Source organism: Hippopotamus amphibius, chromosome 3, assembly GCF_030028045.1.
Source record: "Hippopotamus amphibius kiboko isolate mHipAmp2 chromosome 3, mHipAmp2.hap2, whole genome shotgun sequence".
NCBI classification, from domain to species: domain Eukaryota; kingdom Metazoa; phylum Chordata; class Mammalia; order Artiodactyla; family Hippopotamidae; genus Hippopotamus; species Hippopotamus amphibius.
The window spans coordinates 254,129-269,666 of record NC_080188.1 but is presented as its reverse complement, the minus strand read 5'-3'; the positions used below and the strand labels follow the sequence as shown (position 1 = coordinate 269,666).

At 54.8% G+C, this 15,538-nt stretch overlaps 1 protein-coding gene across 1 annotated transcript in view; it reads left to right on the top strand.

Moving 5' to 3' along the window:
• The window catches only part of FAM184B (family with sequence similarity 184 member B), a 97,014-nt gene that overhangs the window by 78,506 nt on the left and 2,970 nt on the right, over positions 1-15,538 (top strand). The window contains exons 12-18 of the mRNA XM_057725817.1: positions 2,870-3,023; positions 6,323-6,486; positions 9,158-9,297; positions 10,854-11,111; positions 12,893-13,010; positions 14,338-14,442; positions 15,289-15,488. Coding sequence (XP_057581800.1) covers positions 2,870-3,023; positions 6,323-6,486; positions 9,158-9,297; positions 10,854-11,111; positions 12,893-13,010; positions 14,338-14,442; positions 15,289-15,488 — 1,139 coding nt within the window. The remainder of the gene's footprint in view (positions 1-2,869; positions 3,024-6,322; positions 6,487-9,157; positions 9,298-10,853; positions 11,112-12,892; positions 13,011-14,337; positions 14,443-15,288; positions 15,489-15,538) is intronic.

Sequence of the window (15,538 nt, the reverse complement as noted above, 5' to 3'; positions counted from 1 at the left end):
CTGAACACTGAGAGTTATGTTTTATTCATCAGGAATTTTTAGGACTTCAAGCCCGGAGGCAGCATCTCAAGTAACCCTAAGAAAACTGCTCCAAGGAAGCGAGGGGCGGAGCCAGGTTATATAGATGTTTGTAACAAAGGGCAGGGAGTCAGGAAAATCAAAAGCTTATTGTAACTTAAAGAAAAGCAGATAGCCCAAGTTAAGGAATGTAGCTCTTTGCTGTGTGTGGGAAGGTGCAGGAGGCTGGGCTCACTGAGATCGTGGCTTTGATCTGCACCTCAGCCATCTGGGGCCAGTGTCCTGTGGTTCCACATCCTGAGCTCCTCAGGGCTCACCGTCAGGAGTGGCTGCAGTCCGACGGCGGCAGGGTGGCAGGGATCCTTTCCTTCCTGAGTTCCCTCAGGGCTCACCAGCTCACCATCGTGGTGGCTGTGAGATGCTTTGTTTGCTGATACAGCAGGAAATACTCTATTACTAATACTCTGTGCATGTATTGCCCCAACAAAAATGATGAAATAGGCTTTTTAAAAAAAGAAAAGAAAAAAGAAATGAGATAATGCATGTGGACTGCTTGGCACTTCGTAGGTGTTCAAAATTTGGAAATTCCTTTTCTTCTTTTATTCTCTTAAATCTTTTTCCAGCTTGGCTTGCAATCTACAAGAGCTCAGGCGGCCGAGATTCCCAGGGTGTTTGCTGCTGAGTCGTGCTGGCCTTGGTGTTGGCCTGAGCTTTTCCCCTGCAGGCTGGAGGCCCCAGCCCCCTGCGGGAGGCAGAGGAAGCACAGGGGCCTGGCCCACCCTGCGGGGGAGGCGTTCCAGGGGCTCCGATTGATTGGAGGAAGGAGGATCTGAGGCCTGGTGGTGGGAGAGGGGGAGGGTGCTCGGCCCAAGGGGGTGACCCTGTGGTCTAAGCCCCGGTCCCTGGTAACCCTTGCCCCAGATTCACGGGCTCTTCATCGCTGGCTCCAGTCTGCGTGGGATGGTTCCAGAATGAGACCAGAGAGACAGGTTGCAGTCCCCGTTGGAGATGGCAGACACGTGGTCGTGCCTGACACAGGGCCGTGATGAGGAGTGGGGTGCCTGGACTCCAATCCTGGGTGTGCCACTTACGAGGACAGGCGCCTAGGCCTCCCTGTGCCTCAGGTTCCTCGTTCATGAAACGATGGCTAACGGCACGTACCGTGCGGGACCGCGGACGGCATCAAAGGAGGCAGTCCACGTAAAGGGCTGAGCACAGGTCACGACTGAGAGCTTGTCTTAGTCCTCTCAGGCTGCTCTAACAGAGTGACACGGGCCGAGGGGCTTATAAACAACAGGAACTCATGTCCCGCGGTTCGAGAGGCTGGGCGTCCAAGTCTAAGACTCCGACAGATTTGGGGTCCGTCGAGAGCCTGCTTCCAGGCTCATAGATGGCCGTCTTCTCACTATAACCTTCACGGGCGGAGGAGGAAGGGATCTCTCTCTGACGTCTCTTGTATAAGGGCACTGATCCCACTCGTGAGGGCTCTGCCATCACGACCTAAGCGCCTCCCAGAGGCCCCGCCTCCTAGGGGAAAACCTAGGTGTTCAACATGCATGTCTTGGAACCTATCCTCCCCACCCCCATTTCCATCGCATTGGGGAGTAGGTTTCAACATATAAACGCTGAGGGCGGGGGAACACAACCATACAGCCCACAGCAGAGCTCAGTCACTCTTCTCACTCACTCACTCCCGGATTCCGCAGGGGTTCGCCGAGCACTCACCGTGAGCCCCGTCGTGCCGGGCTCAGGCGGTGATTCACAGTCTGCCTTTATGGGGCTCACCTCTCGGGGAAAGGCATCCACTCAGACAGGTTGCTCTAATTCAGCAGGTTGGAGCCATGAGACAGCCGCCCGCGGTATTTGAGGAGCACAGGGCCAGGAGACTTTATCTAGGATGGAGCGTGGAGAGTTGGGGGTGAAGTTGGGCCCCTTAGGAGAGCCCAGACCAGTCCCAGCAAGAGCAAGGCAAACGAGAGGCTGAGGCAGTTTGCCGGAGACGGGTATCTGACTTGATAAAAAATCTGACCGCTAAACCCTGCGGGGTCTTCACTGCCAAGGGCTTCTAAGCCAGAAGGCAGGCCGGGCCGAGCTGAAGAGGCCGGGTCAGAGTGAGGGAGTTCAGCTCCATCTTTTGCAAACCTTTGCTTCAGGCTCTCCATTCACATTTTCCTGGGGATAAAAATGTCACCAGTTGGAATTCTCTGAACCTTGTAGCAAGTGCAAGAGGAGGAGAGTATCGGAGAGTTTGAAAAGTGCGAGACTTTTCTGTCTTATTAAATAAACTCACCAGGGGATGACTGAGTTTCCCATGAGAGAAGTGAGACCCTTTCTCCCTATCTCGGGAGCAGCAAAGGGAAGACGCACAGCCTTCAGGGAGCTGCCTTGTCTGCTCTCCCCTGGTGGGCGCCTCCTGCACTTGGTGCAGTCCTGTTCCTCGTGGTTCCTGGAGGCTGTGTGAGGCCGTGGGTAGGGCTTGGGCCCTGGACACTGCCGCCCATGGGCTACAATCCTGCCCCCACCTGTCCCTGTCTCTTTCCTGCTCTCTCTCTCCCCAGCCTCCTAACACCAAATTCCCAACGATTGGCCCGTTTGGAACAGGTGTCCACTCTGGTCCAGTCAGCTGTGAACAGGGGTTAGGTTCACACAGCACAAAATGGCTGCTGTGGCCAGGCCATCACTGTCATTCCAGATGGCTAGGGAAGCATTCCCTGTGGCCTGATAAGCCCTCCACTGGGGAGTGGTGAGTGCTCAGGGGAGACCCCGCCACAGAGGAGGAGCTAGGCAGAGGGAACAGGTCTCTCCTCTGTGCTCACTTCCATGCCTCCTCCCTCCCAATTTGCCCGCACAGGCCACAGAGGAGCGCTTGAAGAAGGAATCCAGCCACAGCCTCCAGGTCCAGCACCAGGCACACCAGCTGGAGCTGCAGGCCTTGGAGGAAAAGGCCCGGCAAGAGCTCCAGGGGCAGCTGGAGAGGCTGCGGGCTCAGCAGGCGCTGCTGCTAGGTATGCAAACCAGGGGCCGTGAGGGCCCAGGGGTGAGGGCCAGGGGGACTCTCCTGGCTCTGCCCCCACCCAGCTGTGAGATGTGGCGCAGGTCGCCCTCAGCCTCACTTTCCTGTTCTGTAAAGTGGGGTTACACGTGTCCTTCCATCGTGGAAATGCTACATGGTTTTGATGAGATATTAAGTGTAAGATGCTTAGCATATAACATGAGCCTAGTGAGTGCAGGTATCATCCTACACACTGGACACGAGCCAGACCTCTGAGCCTCCCTCAGTTTTATGAGATGGCCTCCAACGCTCATTTCTGAAGATTTCTGCAAACTTGGGGACTTAGGATCCCCGGCTCCTGGGTGTTCCTCTGCTTCCTTTCCCTGCCCCCACATTATCCTCACCGTGAAACTCACCTCCTCTTCAGTTTCCACAGCAAAACCTGTCACACAGAGCATTCTGGAAGTTTCCAGAGGCAGTGAAGATCTCCAAAGCCAAGTTGCCTGGGCTTGAAGCCTGACTCCAATGCTCATTAGCTGTGTGACCTCAGGCAATCTGCTTAACCGCTCTGGGGCTCCGCCGCTCATCTGTAAAGTGGGAATAGTAATAGTATCCACCTCATCGGGCTGTTATTAGAATTACATGAGGACATACATAGGAAGTGCTTAGGATGGAGCCTGGTACACGGTAAGTGCTATGTAAATGCTCATTGCTGAATATTCCAACTTTGCGTGGCTGACTCTAAGGGCCGCTCTCCATTTTTGTAGATCATCTCTCTCTCTCATTTTCTCCTTTACTCTCATCTTCTCTCTTACTCTTAAGAGCAAGACCAGTGCACTCCTTATTTCATGCCTAGCATCAAAGACCATACGGATCTTTTTAAAGTATTTCTGCAAACCCAGACAGGGCTATCCTTAAGAGAATTCTGGGAAGAGCATTTTCTTTACCTCTTTAAGCGACGAAGATCTACCTGCTGCTTGGTTGAGTATTCAGTTATGCAGGATGTCCTGTTCCCTGCATGTCAGCATGTCAGCTCTGCACGTTTCCAGATGAAGGAGAGAGAGAGAGAGACCCACAGATTTCCCGGTTAGCAGCTACCCTGGAGTGGAGGTTGCCACGTGAGGTGTGCTAAAGCTGGCAGCATCTCAAGGAGACGCATTATACAAGATAAAGCCCAGGTTGCGCCACACGTCTCGGGAGCAAGACTCCCCCGACTGAGGTCCCCTGGCGATTCCCACCCTCCACGGCAGCAGTGCCTGCTGCCCCTTCCGTGGCCCCTCTGACCCCACAGCAGCCTGGCCCGTAGCCAGATGCAACATTCAGGAGGGACCCTGGGGACAGACTGGGTTGCTCAGCACGAGTCCCAGGAAGAAGGGTCTGTGTGGACTCTGTATGATGACAGCAGACTGTAGACTTTGTGGGTGGCATTGGGCAAGTGGGAGCACAGACCACCACAGGGTGGTATGAGAACTTCCTGGTCCCAGTTACTCCTGTTCCATCACCGGGAGTGACGTACCTGACCTGCAGCGTAGGTCAGTGTGTGAGGGGCAAAGGGGGTGAGTGTCCACCAGATTCCCTGACACGCTGGGCGGGGCCCAGACATGCTGGATGAATAGGTGGATGGGCAGGTGGGTGGATGGATGGGCAGATGGGTGGATGGGTGGATGGATGGATAGATAGGTGTGTAGATGGATGGATGGATGGATAGATGGGTGTGTAGATGGATGGATGGATGGGTTGGTGGGTGGGTGGATGGGTGGATGGATGGATGGGTGGGTGGATGGATGGATAGATAGGTGTGTAAATGGATGGATGGATGGGTTGGTGGGTGGGTGGATGGGTGTGTAGATGGGTGGATGGATGGGTGGGTGGATGGATGGATAGATGGGTGTGTAGATGGATGGATGGATGGGTGGGTGGGTGGCTGGGTGGGTGGATAGATGGTTGGAAAGCATGAGAGACGAGGGGCAGGTGATGAATGAACCATCGGTAGTTCACGCGTTGCTAAAGGGTTTTATTGCACATATTTTGTGACAGGGGATTTCAGAAATTGGGTTGTGTTTAAGCTATAAAAATCACTCTATTAAAATCCTGGAGGAGAATGAAGATGATCAAATAAAGTTTTCAACATAATAGCATCAGAATATGTTAAACTTTTATTTGTGCTTAAATACTGGCCTTTTCAGAGAAGCTTAGTAAACTTATGGGAAATCTTTTATAACTGATACGCTTTCACAGTATCATTAATTCCCATGCTAAACATTTATTTATTTTACAAATATATGTTGAGCACTTGTTCTGCACTAAGGCCTGTACTGGGTATCTTATGGCCTCTAGGATTATTGAAACAATGTTTCAAAAGTAATTTGCAGTAACTAAAATATAGAGTCTCAAAAGTTCCTGATAGAAAATAAATATCAAATTTACTAGCACTTGAAAATCATCTTCTCTTTAAAAATTAATAGCTCACTGAATAATGTCTACTCCATCAGAAAATACTCTTTTTGAAATGATTGTTTCCTTTGCCTTTTGATCATGATGGGAAGTGTTACACTATCAGAAATCGCCTGCCACGCTTAGAGAAGGATTCGAGTTTCTGGCTGTAACGGTCCCTGAGTTAAGGAGGGCGTGTGCCTTTCTCCTGGGTGACTCTGGTTTTAATCAGGATCCTGGTGGGCTGACTTGCCATCTGCTGCCTCCACAGTCCAGCAGGACCTTGCATCCGTGAGAAGCAGAACCTGAGACTGTTTTGTCTCCTTAAGAGTTGGCATGAATGTCAACATTTCCTGTTTGCCACCCGCACCCCCAGGAAAGGCCACTGGGTCGTTTGCTCATTCCCTGTCCTTCTTAGTTTTCTGACGTGGTGCTGAGGCCAGGTGTTGCCTCGGGGTTCAGCTCTGGATTCAGGCTGTCCCACCCTGACCCACCACCCATCCTTACCAATCAGCACTGGCTAAGCGGGTGGTCCCAAGGGAAGGAGAACCGCGGGGAATGTTGAACCCCGACTACCGCTTACTAGCAGTAGGGCTCAGGGCTGCGTGCTCAGCTCCTCTGAGGCTCTGTTCCCGCATCACAGAAGGGGAGGGGTAACCCTGGATAGGGTGGCTGCAGGGCTCAACTGAGACGTGTTCAAGGGTTTAGCACATTCAGTGCTCTGTACGTGGTGGTGTTGCTGTTCTCTTGACATACGTGAGTTGGGGAACTCGAACCAACGCCTGCAGCGGCTCCCCACCCAGCGCAGCCCCGAGACGTCCCTGCAGGGGAGCCTTGGCTTCACCGTGCCCCTGACCTCCTGGCGCTCTTCCCCTGCAGAGTCCCTGAGGCAGGAGCTGGCGCAGCAGCGAGCCATCTGCTCCGAGCACCGGGAGGACCCGGAGGTGCTGCCGGCAGAGCTGGACGCCCAGGGCAGCGTGGGCCGGCGACAGGCCGTCACCCAGAGGCCAGGGCACAGCGACGGCCACACCGGCCCCGCAGAGGTCAGCACCCCTGCCCCGCCCACGCCGCACTCTTGCTGGAGCAGCGTCAGGGTGCTCGGTCACGCCCGTCTGCAGTGGGGGAGACGCTCCCCTTCTGCCGGCCTGGGGGACACCTGCAGGCTCCCACCTTTGAAAAGCAAAAACAGGTTTTAAGTAGGGTGTGTGATTTTGAATTCAGATGCAGTGGCATCTCAGGGTGTTGGTGCCGGACAGGCCCTAGCGACAGCCCGTCTGGGTCCCGCCTGTGCACCTGCAGCCTTTCTCAGAACCCCTCCCCAGACCCCCTGTCTAGACCTCCCTGTCCCCGCGAGTGGGGGCTGCCTGCTTGTCACCATAGCTCTGTGCTGACTCTCCTTGACCTTTCTGGTCAGACGTGGCCCATCCGTCCCCTCCTTGCCCATCCATAACTCCTGCCTTGCTGGGTAACACAGGGACCCCCTAACAACCCAGGCATCTCTCCCCAGCCCACCAACCATGCTTCAGGTGTTCATCTAAAGCACGTCCGTGTAAAGCCCGCTGTGGCCCCCTGCTGCCATCGGAATAAGCTCCGCGTGGTCAGCCTGATGTTGAGAAGCCCTCACCCCCAGCTGCGTGTCCGCATCTGCCCAAATGTGGGCTGTGCCTCCTGCTTCCGTGCCCTCGCAGGTACCCAGCCCCTGCCTGGGACCTCTTCCTCCCTCTTCAGGGCCCGGCTGAGCCCTGCACGCTGGGGGCCTCCCCTGCACGCCCGTGACCTCTCGTGGAGCACTTCCTGTTGCCATATCTGCGCTGTGCCGGCATCTACTGCCTGTCCTGTTAGGGAGCTGTCACTTCACGGGTGCCCTTGTTTCCTGGGCTGGACTGAGACTCCTTCGAGAACAAGCTGTGTCTGCCTCACCTCGGCCCCCCGCCCCGCTCTGCGCACAGTGGTGTCTCCACCAGGGTGTGCGCGTGGCCACGATAAGCTGGCGTCCCAGCCCCGCTGAAGATCACAGGAACGTGGGGATCGTTCATTCCAGATTTTTCTGGTGCTGAGAACCTGAAGGCAATTTCTGTGTTTAATGAGAATTACTAATGAATGGTGTATCACAGTGAGCTCAGCGCAGTTGGGAAAGTCTAGCAAAGGGAAACCAGAACCGGACCTACTAAGTGGTCTAGGCCAATGCAGGAGGTGGGAGGTGTGGGATGCTGGCGGCTGGCGGCCCCAGGGTGGGGCTTCTGCAGCGAATGACAGGCTTGCCCGAGGGCTGTGGATACAACCTGGGCTGGGCGGATGAGACGGTACCTGGTCCTCCACCTGCCGGCCTCACCTGCACCTCACTGGAGGGAAGCCCTGAACCCTGCGGGAGGAACAGCAAGGCCCTGGGTGATACCACACACAGAGAAGCAATGTATCCACGAGAACGCACAGCCCCAGGCAGCAGGAGTGAAGGGGGGGGTGCAGTGTAAGGATGCGTTCGCAGGGTGGCCGCCGCCGCAGGTAAGGGTTGTTCCATCCGCTGGGATCGTCTGAGGAGCCCCATGGAACAATTCCCAAATCTGTCCCAGCCAGGGGCAGAGGGGATGCACTTATCCATCAGCGTCTCTCCCACTAGTCAGGGGTGGCCCCACAGGAGCTTAACCAGGCTCTTGGGGTCACGCAGGTGTGCGTGCCGGGCGGTGCCCATGGGCGTCCCACACCACGCAGACCGCAGGGCTGGAAGCAGGAGCTGCGGGGCCTGGGCCGCACACGCTCCCTGTGCAATGCTGTTCCGTCTTTGCGTGGAAGGAACAGATGCACAGACCTTCAGGCACATTTGCGTGGATTTGAAAACTGCTGCATTCACTCATTGGGGGTTAACCCTGACCCCGTTTAATGTTGGACATGAACCTTTGTATTTCTGTCTGAACCGTCGGCCTTCAAGCATCATTTCACAGCAAGCGTTCATTTGGCATCCGCCGAGTCCCAGCCACTGTGCCAGGTGCTGTAAGGCTGGGAGGATGAAGAGGCGATGGTTCCTTCCCGGAGCAGGACACCAGCATTTCAACACGTCCGCGCGCTTCAGCTTACCCTCCACACAGACGGAGCTCAGAGGAGAGAAGGCTTGCCGCCTCTGCCCTGAGGGGCCGAGAAGGCTGCCCAGGCAGGCATGATGGGGTGTGGGAGGCGCCCTAGGGAAACAGCTGGGCAAGGACACGTGCGCGGCAGTGGATGCTAGCCGCGGGGCCTCGGTCAGCTGGGCGTTCTCAGAAGACACGGGCTGGGACGTCCCCAGACCCACCGTCAGAACCCCGGGAGGTGGTGGGCCCGACAGTTACTGTTCAGCAAACGCCCGCGCTGCCCTGCCTCCGCCCCGTGTGGTGTCTCCCCGCTTCACGTGCCGAAGCCCCGATCACCGGTGCGACAGGATTTAGGGGTAATCGGCGAATCGGTGTCCCTACAGGAGCAGACACAGGAGACATCCCCACCAACCACACAGGTGGAGTGTTGGGCTTGTTTTGATTGAAGCCACGTTCCTGGCTCTCCAGCATCATTAGGCTTTGAGGGCCGGATCTGGCCGAGTCTCAGAGCAGAAAACCGAGAGACTAGACTTGAGCCCCTGAATCGGGGGCCCGATGCGGGTGCCAGGCTGGGTCTTTGTCGCGGCACGCCCGTGCCCTCGCCTGCCTCTGCGCTCCCCGCAAACGGCTCTCCTGGCTGCTCTCTCCCCAGCAGAGCGGCTCCCCGGAGGGCGTGGGCGCCCAGGAGCAGCAGCCTGGAGGCGGATGTGGCCTCCAGGAGGAGAACACGCAGCTCAGGGAGGCCGTGCGTCTGCTGCAGGCGGAGGTGCAGCAGCTCCGCGACCGGCGCAGGTGGGTCTGCGGGTCTGCGCTCCCCTCCTGCCCCCCACCCCCTCCTCTGCCCCTTGAGGAGCCTCCGGGATGGAAGAGTGGGTTGCACCTTCGGCATCTTCCCAAAGAAAAGACTCCCTAGCATGTCAGCATCACTGATGTTGACACGGGCAGAGGATTCGTGGATCAGTGGTCTAGAAATTCTAGATTTCAGAACTGCAGAGGGTTAGCCCTGGAATGGGGTGGGGAGGGGCAGGGAGGTACCCTGTTTCCCTACAGATCAGGGTATTTATGGAATCAAACTTAACGGTGCCAAAAGTGTCCTCAAAACCAGCCTTAGGGAGACAGTGCAGTGGAATAGCTGAGACAGTGCTGTGTGACCTTGGGCGCGTCTGCTAACCCCTCCGAGACACTGCCCTTCCCTGTAAAATGTAGAAAACACCACCCCCTCGCAGGGCTGTTGTAGAATGCTGTGAAAGGTATATGAAGATGTTTAGCACTGACCCTGGCACTTGGTACATTGTGTTGGTAACTGATTTCCTTATCCGAGTCGGACAGCCCTTTGTCAAGTCCTGAATTCGTGGTTTTTTTCCCTCGCTGGAACGTTTATAACTACAACTTTAATTTCATGAATAGATATAGGACTTTTAAAGGTATCTGTTTCTTCTTGAGCGAGGTTTCGTAGTTTGTATCTTTGAAGGCGTGTGTCCATTTCATCCCAGGGTGTGAATGTCCCAGCCCCGGGCATAACGTTCAAGTGAAAGTAGGCCTGAGGCTCACCTGAGAACCCGTCACGAAGCCGCCTGGCCGAGGTGGAGCACGTTAACTTCAGTTAGGACTCACCATGCGACACTGGAGTAAGGAGACGGGACCAGAGGAGGGGCTCCTCACCGTTTCTGGGTCTGGGTGCAGCCCCTCTAGGTGAGGACCGCAGCGGTCCCTCTCCTGGCGAAGGCCATCACGCAGAACGCGCGTGGCCTTTCAGAGGGCGTCAGGCCCCTGAGGCTGGTCTGAGGGCCCCTTAGGGCCCCACCCCAGGCGTGAGAGAAATGATGTGATGGTCGAGCACACGCTTTGTGCCACGGGCTGTTCTGGACGTGGATTAACGTGGTTCATCTTTGCAATAACCCTGTAAGGTAGCCACGTGTTGTCAGGTGGAGAAACTGAGCAGAGCGCAGCTTGCCCAAGGTCACACAGCTCGGAAGTGATGGGGGAGACCGCAGATGGACGCAGGCAGCCCGCCTCTAAACGCTGTTCGAATCCCTCTCGCATCCTGCCGTTCCACCCTGGACTGCTGGTCTCCCAGCTCTCAGAGGCACCCGCATTCAGTAACTCTGATGCAGAATCTCAGCCTCCAGGCCTCCCCACCTGCCCCAAGTGAAAGGAGTGTTTTCTGGGACCCCTCTGCCTAGCTGTCCTCCACCCCTTCCCCCTGAGGGCTGCCCTTTGAGCTCAGGTTTCTCCTTCATGCGGTGCTGGGGTGGAACGTGCTGAGACGGGGTCCCACAAGCTGGGTCTATCCTGGCCCCGCAACTCATCAGAGACCCACGGTCCTTCGCACTGTGTCCTGACCTCAGGTTCTACAGGCCACCCAGCAGAGCGGGGCGAAACTCCAGTGCGCTGGAGGTTCAGACCCTAGAGCCTGGACAAGCCCCGCTGTGCCTCCACACCCCTGCCCCTCCCTGCAGGCTGCTGGAGGAGGGCCAGCAAGCCCAGCGGGCCCGGGAGGTGGAGCTGCTGTGCCAGCAACACCAGCAGGAGGTGCAGTCCATGGTGGCCGACTTCAGCAGAGCTCAAGCCCGGCTCCAGGCCCGGCTGGCTGCCCTGGAAGCGGAGTAAGTGCGGCCTCGGCCCCGTGGGCGGGGGGCTCGTGGATGTACCATTTTATTAGGGGCCCAGCTCATCCCAAAGCCCCTCGGACTCTCCTAGTTTTAAAACTACAAGTCCAGAGTTCCAGAAGCACCTCGGTTCCAGGCAAACTGGAATGGTTGGTCACCCGTCATTCTGTGAGAGTGAATTCCCGTCTCGTGCAGGGCACTGGGGGTCGGGGAGGAACGAACACGGTTTGACACTCATACTCAGGAGAAATCGGAAGGAACAGGGTTACTTTTTATGAGCATTTCCCTTTCTAGTATGCATCATCTTATTTAATCTTCACAGCGGTTCTTCAGGGTGGAAACGGTCATTCCCATGGACAGATTAAGAAATCAAGGCGCCCTCGTGCAGGCATTCATTTATTCATTCGGCAAACATTTGTTAAGGGCCTCCTGTGTACCTTGCACTGTTTTAGGCTCCGGAGTTACAGCAGGAATAAAGCAAAGACTGTGCTCTCACAGCACTCACACACTCTAGGTGGGGATTCTGACAAGGAGATAAGCAAATATTTAACTTCCTGTCAGGTGCTAGGAGGAAAACAGGACCTGTGTCTAGAGTGCCGGGGCGGGCAAGGAGGTGGCATTGAAGCCTAAGGAGGCAAGGAAAGGAGAGAGCCACCTGGACAGAGAGCCTTCCAGGCAGACAGAGCAGCAAGTGCAGGGGCCCCAGGCCCGCTTCCCGAGACCAAACAGCCAGCAGGTGTGAGTGAAACAAGTGGGAACGCGATGGTAGGACCGGAGGTCGGCGGGGTCGCGGGGGGATGGAGGAGACACCGCCCCGCGGGCAGGGGTTTGGGCGTGTGCGGATGGCGCGCGCTGGGAAGCCCTCGCGAGGCCTCGCGCACAGGTGACACAGTCTGACTTACCTTTTAACAGAGTCACTTCTGACCGCTCAGAAGAAAAGACCCCGGGGATCAGGGTTAGTGACAGGGAGAGGTCAGGCAGCCCTAAGTGTGTCACCTGTCTGACCCTTAACTTGTGCTCTTAAAAACTGCCCTCTGCTGTCTCCAATAAAAAGCACATCACCCAAAATCTGGAGTGGAAGGTTTTACCCGCTGCCATCTAATGGGTACTTACCAGGTGCCAGGCATGCGTTATCTCCCGGAATCCTCACAACCACCCAGTTTCACGTCCATTTTAAAGAAGGAACTGAGGTTCAAGGGCAAAATGCCGGAAGTTACATAGCTAGAAGGAAGCAGAGCTGGGATACGAGCCCGAGGCCGGGCCTCCTATCAGCGGCAGGGAGCGGGTCGCCTGCAGCCCTCCCCCACCCTCCCCACCATCCCGCGGGTTTCCTCTCCAGCGTCACACCGGAAGGGCTGTGGGCACCAGCTGCCCCGCAGCTCTGCAGAGCTGGCTCCCGCCGCGCTCGCAGGTGGCTCCAGGCACGTCTGTATGAGCGTCACCTGCGGGGGGCCTCGGCGGGGGCGGGGACATTTCCCTGCCTGCGGAGGCCTCTTTCCCCAAACGCCCGTGGTTCTTGAAGCCCCACTGAATGGGGCGTCTGTGCGCACACACAGGCCTTTGGTTCCTGGGCCCTGCGGCCCTGGGGGAGCTGACACGTGTCAGACGGAGAGGTGGGGTCCTGGGCTCCAGCTGGAGCTCTGCAACCAGCTCTTTGGGTGGCCCTGGGCAAGCTCTGTGGGCCTCAGGTTCCCCTTTGATGAGCAGAGAGTGGCCGGCCAGGCCAAGCACACAGCAGCGTCCCCATCGCGTGCGCCTCTTCTCCCTCCTCGGAACAGACGGAAAGATTCTGGAGAGAAGCCTGGGAAGGGGGCGTCCATGCCGGAGGACGTTCAGCTCATAGGCCGTCTGCAGACCCGCCTGAAGGAGAGGGAGGAGGTCATCAAGCAGCTCACGGTGAGGCTGTCAGGGGCGTTCGCGTCAGCCTGGCACGTCCCTGGGTGCCTGAAACTGTAATCCCGATACCCCTAGAGCCACTTTACAGGTCCTTGGTTATTGTTCCCCTATTATATGAAAAGTACATTCTCACTAAAAAAAATTAACACAGGAAAGTAGAAGGCAAAAAAAAAAAAAATCGCTGTCCTCTTAAGGTCCACACCATCTGCCTGATGTTGGTGTTGATTTGGTGTTTTTAACCTGCAGAATCTGGGAAAATCTAGACTGGTCTGCACCTCGCACCTGTGTCTCCTCACACTTTGACCATTGCTTTGGGCTTTTGCCCAGCCTTCCTGTGCTCCACACTTTGGTTGAAAGTCAGCTCCCAGTGGCTTACCTTCAGCTCTGGGGACACTGGGTGATGCGCTCTCTCCTGTCAGCGTGGCCTGTGCAAGTCAGCTACATCAGAAGCCCAGCCACTTCCCACCGTCTCTACCTTCGCCACCTCGGTCCAGGCCCTGCTTCCTCTCACGCATGATGGAGAGGCCCCTGGCCTCCCCACTCACTCCAGCCTCACCCCACGCGACCTCACAGCAACCAGAGTAATCGTATAAAAATGTAAGTCAGATCACGGCACAGCTCTGTTCAGCACCTGCCACGGCTCCCCGTCCTCAGAGTAAAATCCATGGTCGTATAGTGGCCACGTGTCCTCCCACGACACACACACGCTGTCTCACGCCTGTGTGTGCACCCTCCTGCCCCCAGTCACATCGCTTCACGTCAAGGTGATGGGGACAAGCTGATGCCTAGGGAGCGGCACCAACGAGGAACTGCGTGTTTGCTGAGTGTGACAAAGGTATTGTGGTTACGTTTTTTTAGAAAGAGTCTGTGAGTCTTAGAAATACTTATCAGTGTTTTTACGGATGAAATTATACAACAACCAGAACTTGCTTTAAAAACAATACAGCAGGAAAGAAAAAAGTGAGACTGAGACAGGTAAAGACTGGCTACATGGTGGTTGTGCCTGCGTGTGTGTTTGTTTTTTTCCTTGCCTTGCCTAATAAACTTTCTGCAGTAGACTCTTCTCGGATCCTAAGAATACCTGGATCTCTGGCTTCCCTAAGCCAGTCCAGATAAGCTTGCCCTTATTGGGGCCACAAAGGCCCCAGAGATAAAGGTGCTTCCTCAGAGCTTCAGTGGATGGCAGCTCGATTCCCGCTGAGCTCCCCTCCCTCCCGTGGTCTTTCCTCCTCTCTGAGGTCTGCTTTCACACAGCCATCTTCCTTCAAACCCCACTGCACGTGCTGTGCAGTTAGGTTCATTTAGACTCAGTCGTATTGTTTTCCAGAAGGAGAGAAGATTTCACTACACAGCCTTCCCCAGCGCAGTGTCCCATCGGAATCGGTCCTTCTCTTTCAATCCTCACCCGGGGTACCTGACCCCTTCCATGAAGGTAAATTGATCCTACTGGTTTCAATGCATTACGTAATTCTGCTGGCTTTGTTTTTCCCAAAGGTAATGGCAGCTTATTTACCAGTTGTCTGGTATTCATTTAGAGGAATATTCATTGAAAATAAGACCCCCAGGAAATAGTCCAAATTATTAACAAACAGGATTTATATCTGGCTAGGCAGATTATGTGCATTTTTTATTTTTATGAGTTTTTTGAATTTTCCAAACTTTTTGTATATAAATGTGTCACTGTTAATAATGGCTATATCTGGGTGACAGGAAGGAGAGAGAGAAGAGCAAGAATCCTTCACATTAACTTTTTTTCCTTTCACATTTTTGGAATTTATTACAGTGAGAATATTCACGTCCAGATTTTTCATCTGCCATCACAAAATCCTAAAAGTGCTTAAAAATTTGTATTTTGTGGTAACTCAGGACAGTAAACCTAACCGAAGCTGAATTCATGTGAGCTCATTTATAATTTTTATATATCCCTCTTAGTGTGGCAAAATGTAGGTTTCGCTCCAGAAATATTAATGTGTTTGAGGACAAGGTGCGTCCAGCTTCTGCTGGGGGTGTTATATAGCCTTTTAAAATCTAAAACAAGATTTTTAAATTAAAAAACACATTTGTCGCCAGAAGTTTTAGATAAGAGATTGTGAGTCTGTATGTTTTTTAAAGCACAAAGTGGATTGTGAAAAAACATGCTTTAAAAAATAACATGTAAGTATATAAATAAAAGTATTGCCTCCTTGCTCATATAATTTCGGTTGGGCAGGCCTTATCTACGTTTACAATAATGACTCTCTTGGGTGATGCTAACAGGCCTTTCCTTTAATACCAACAGAAGAAGGTGATGGAGGAAGTGCCCAGCCGAGTGGTCAGTGTGCCAAACCTTGCTTCCTATGCCAAGAATTTTCTGAGTGGCGACCTGAGCTCCAGGATCAGTGCCCCTCCAATAACTAAGTCACCCAGTTTGGACCCAGGCCCCACCTGTGGCCGGCCTTACAAACCCAGCCCATCTCTAGATGCGAAAACCGCCACAAGGTAGGGGGCCAAAGCTATGATTCCATTTTCCCATAGACAGGAGGGAAATT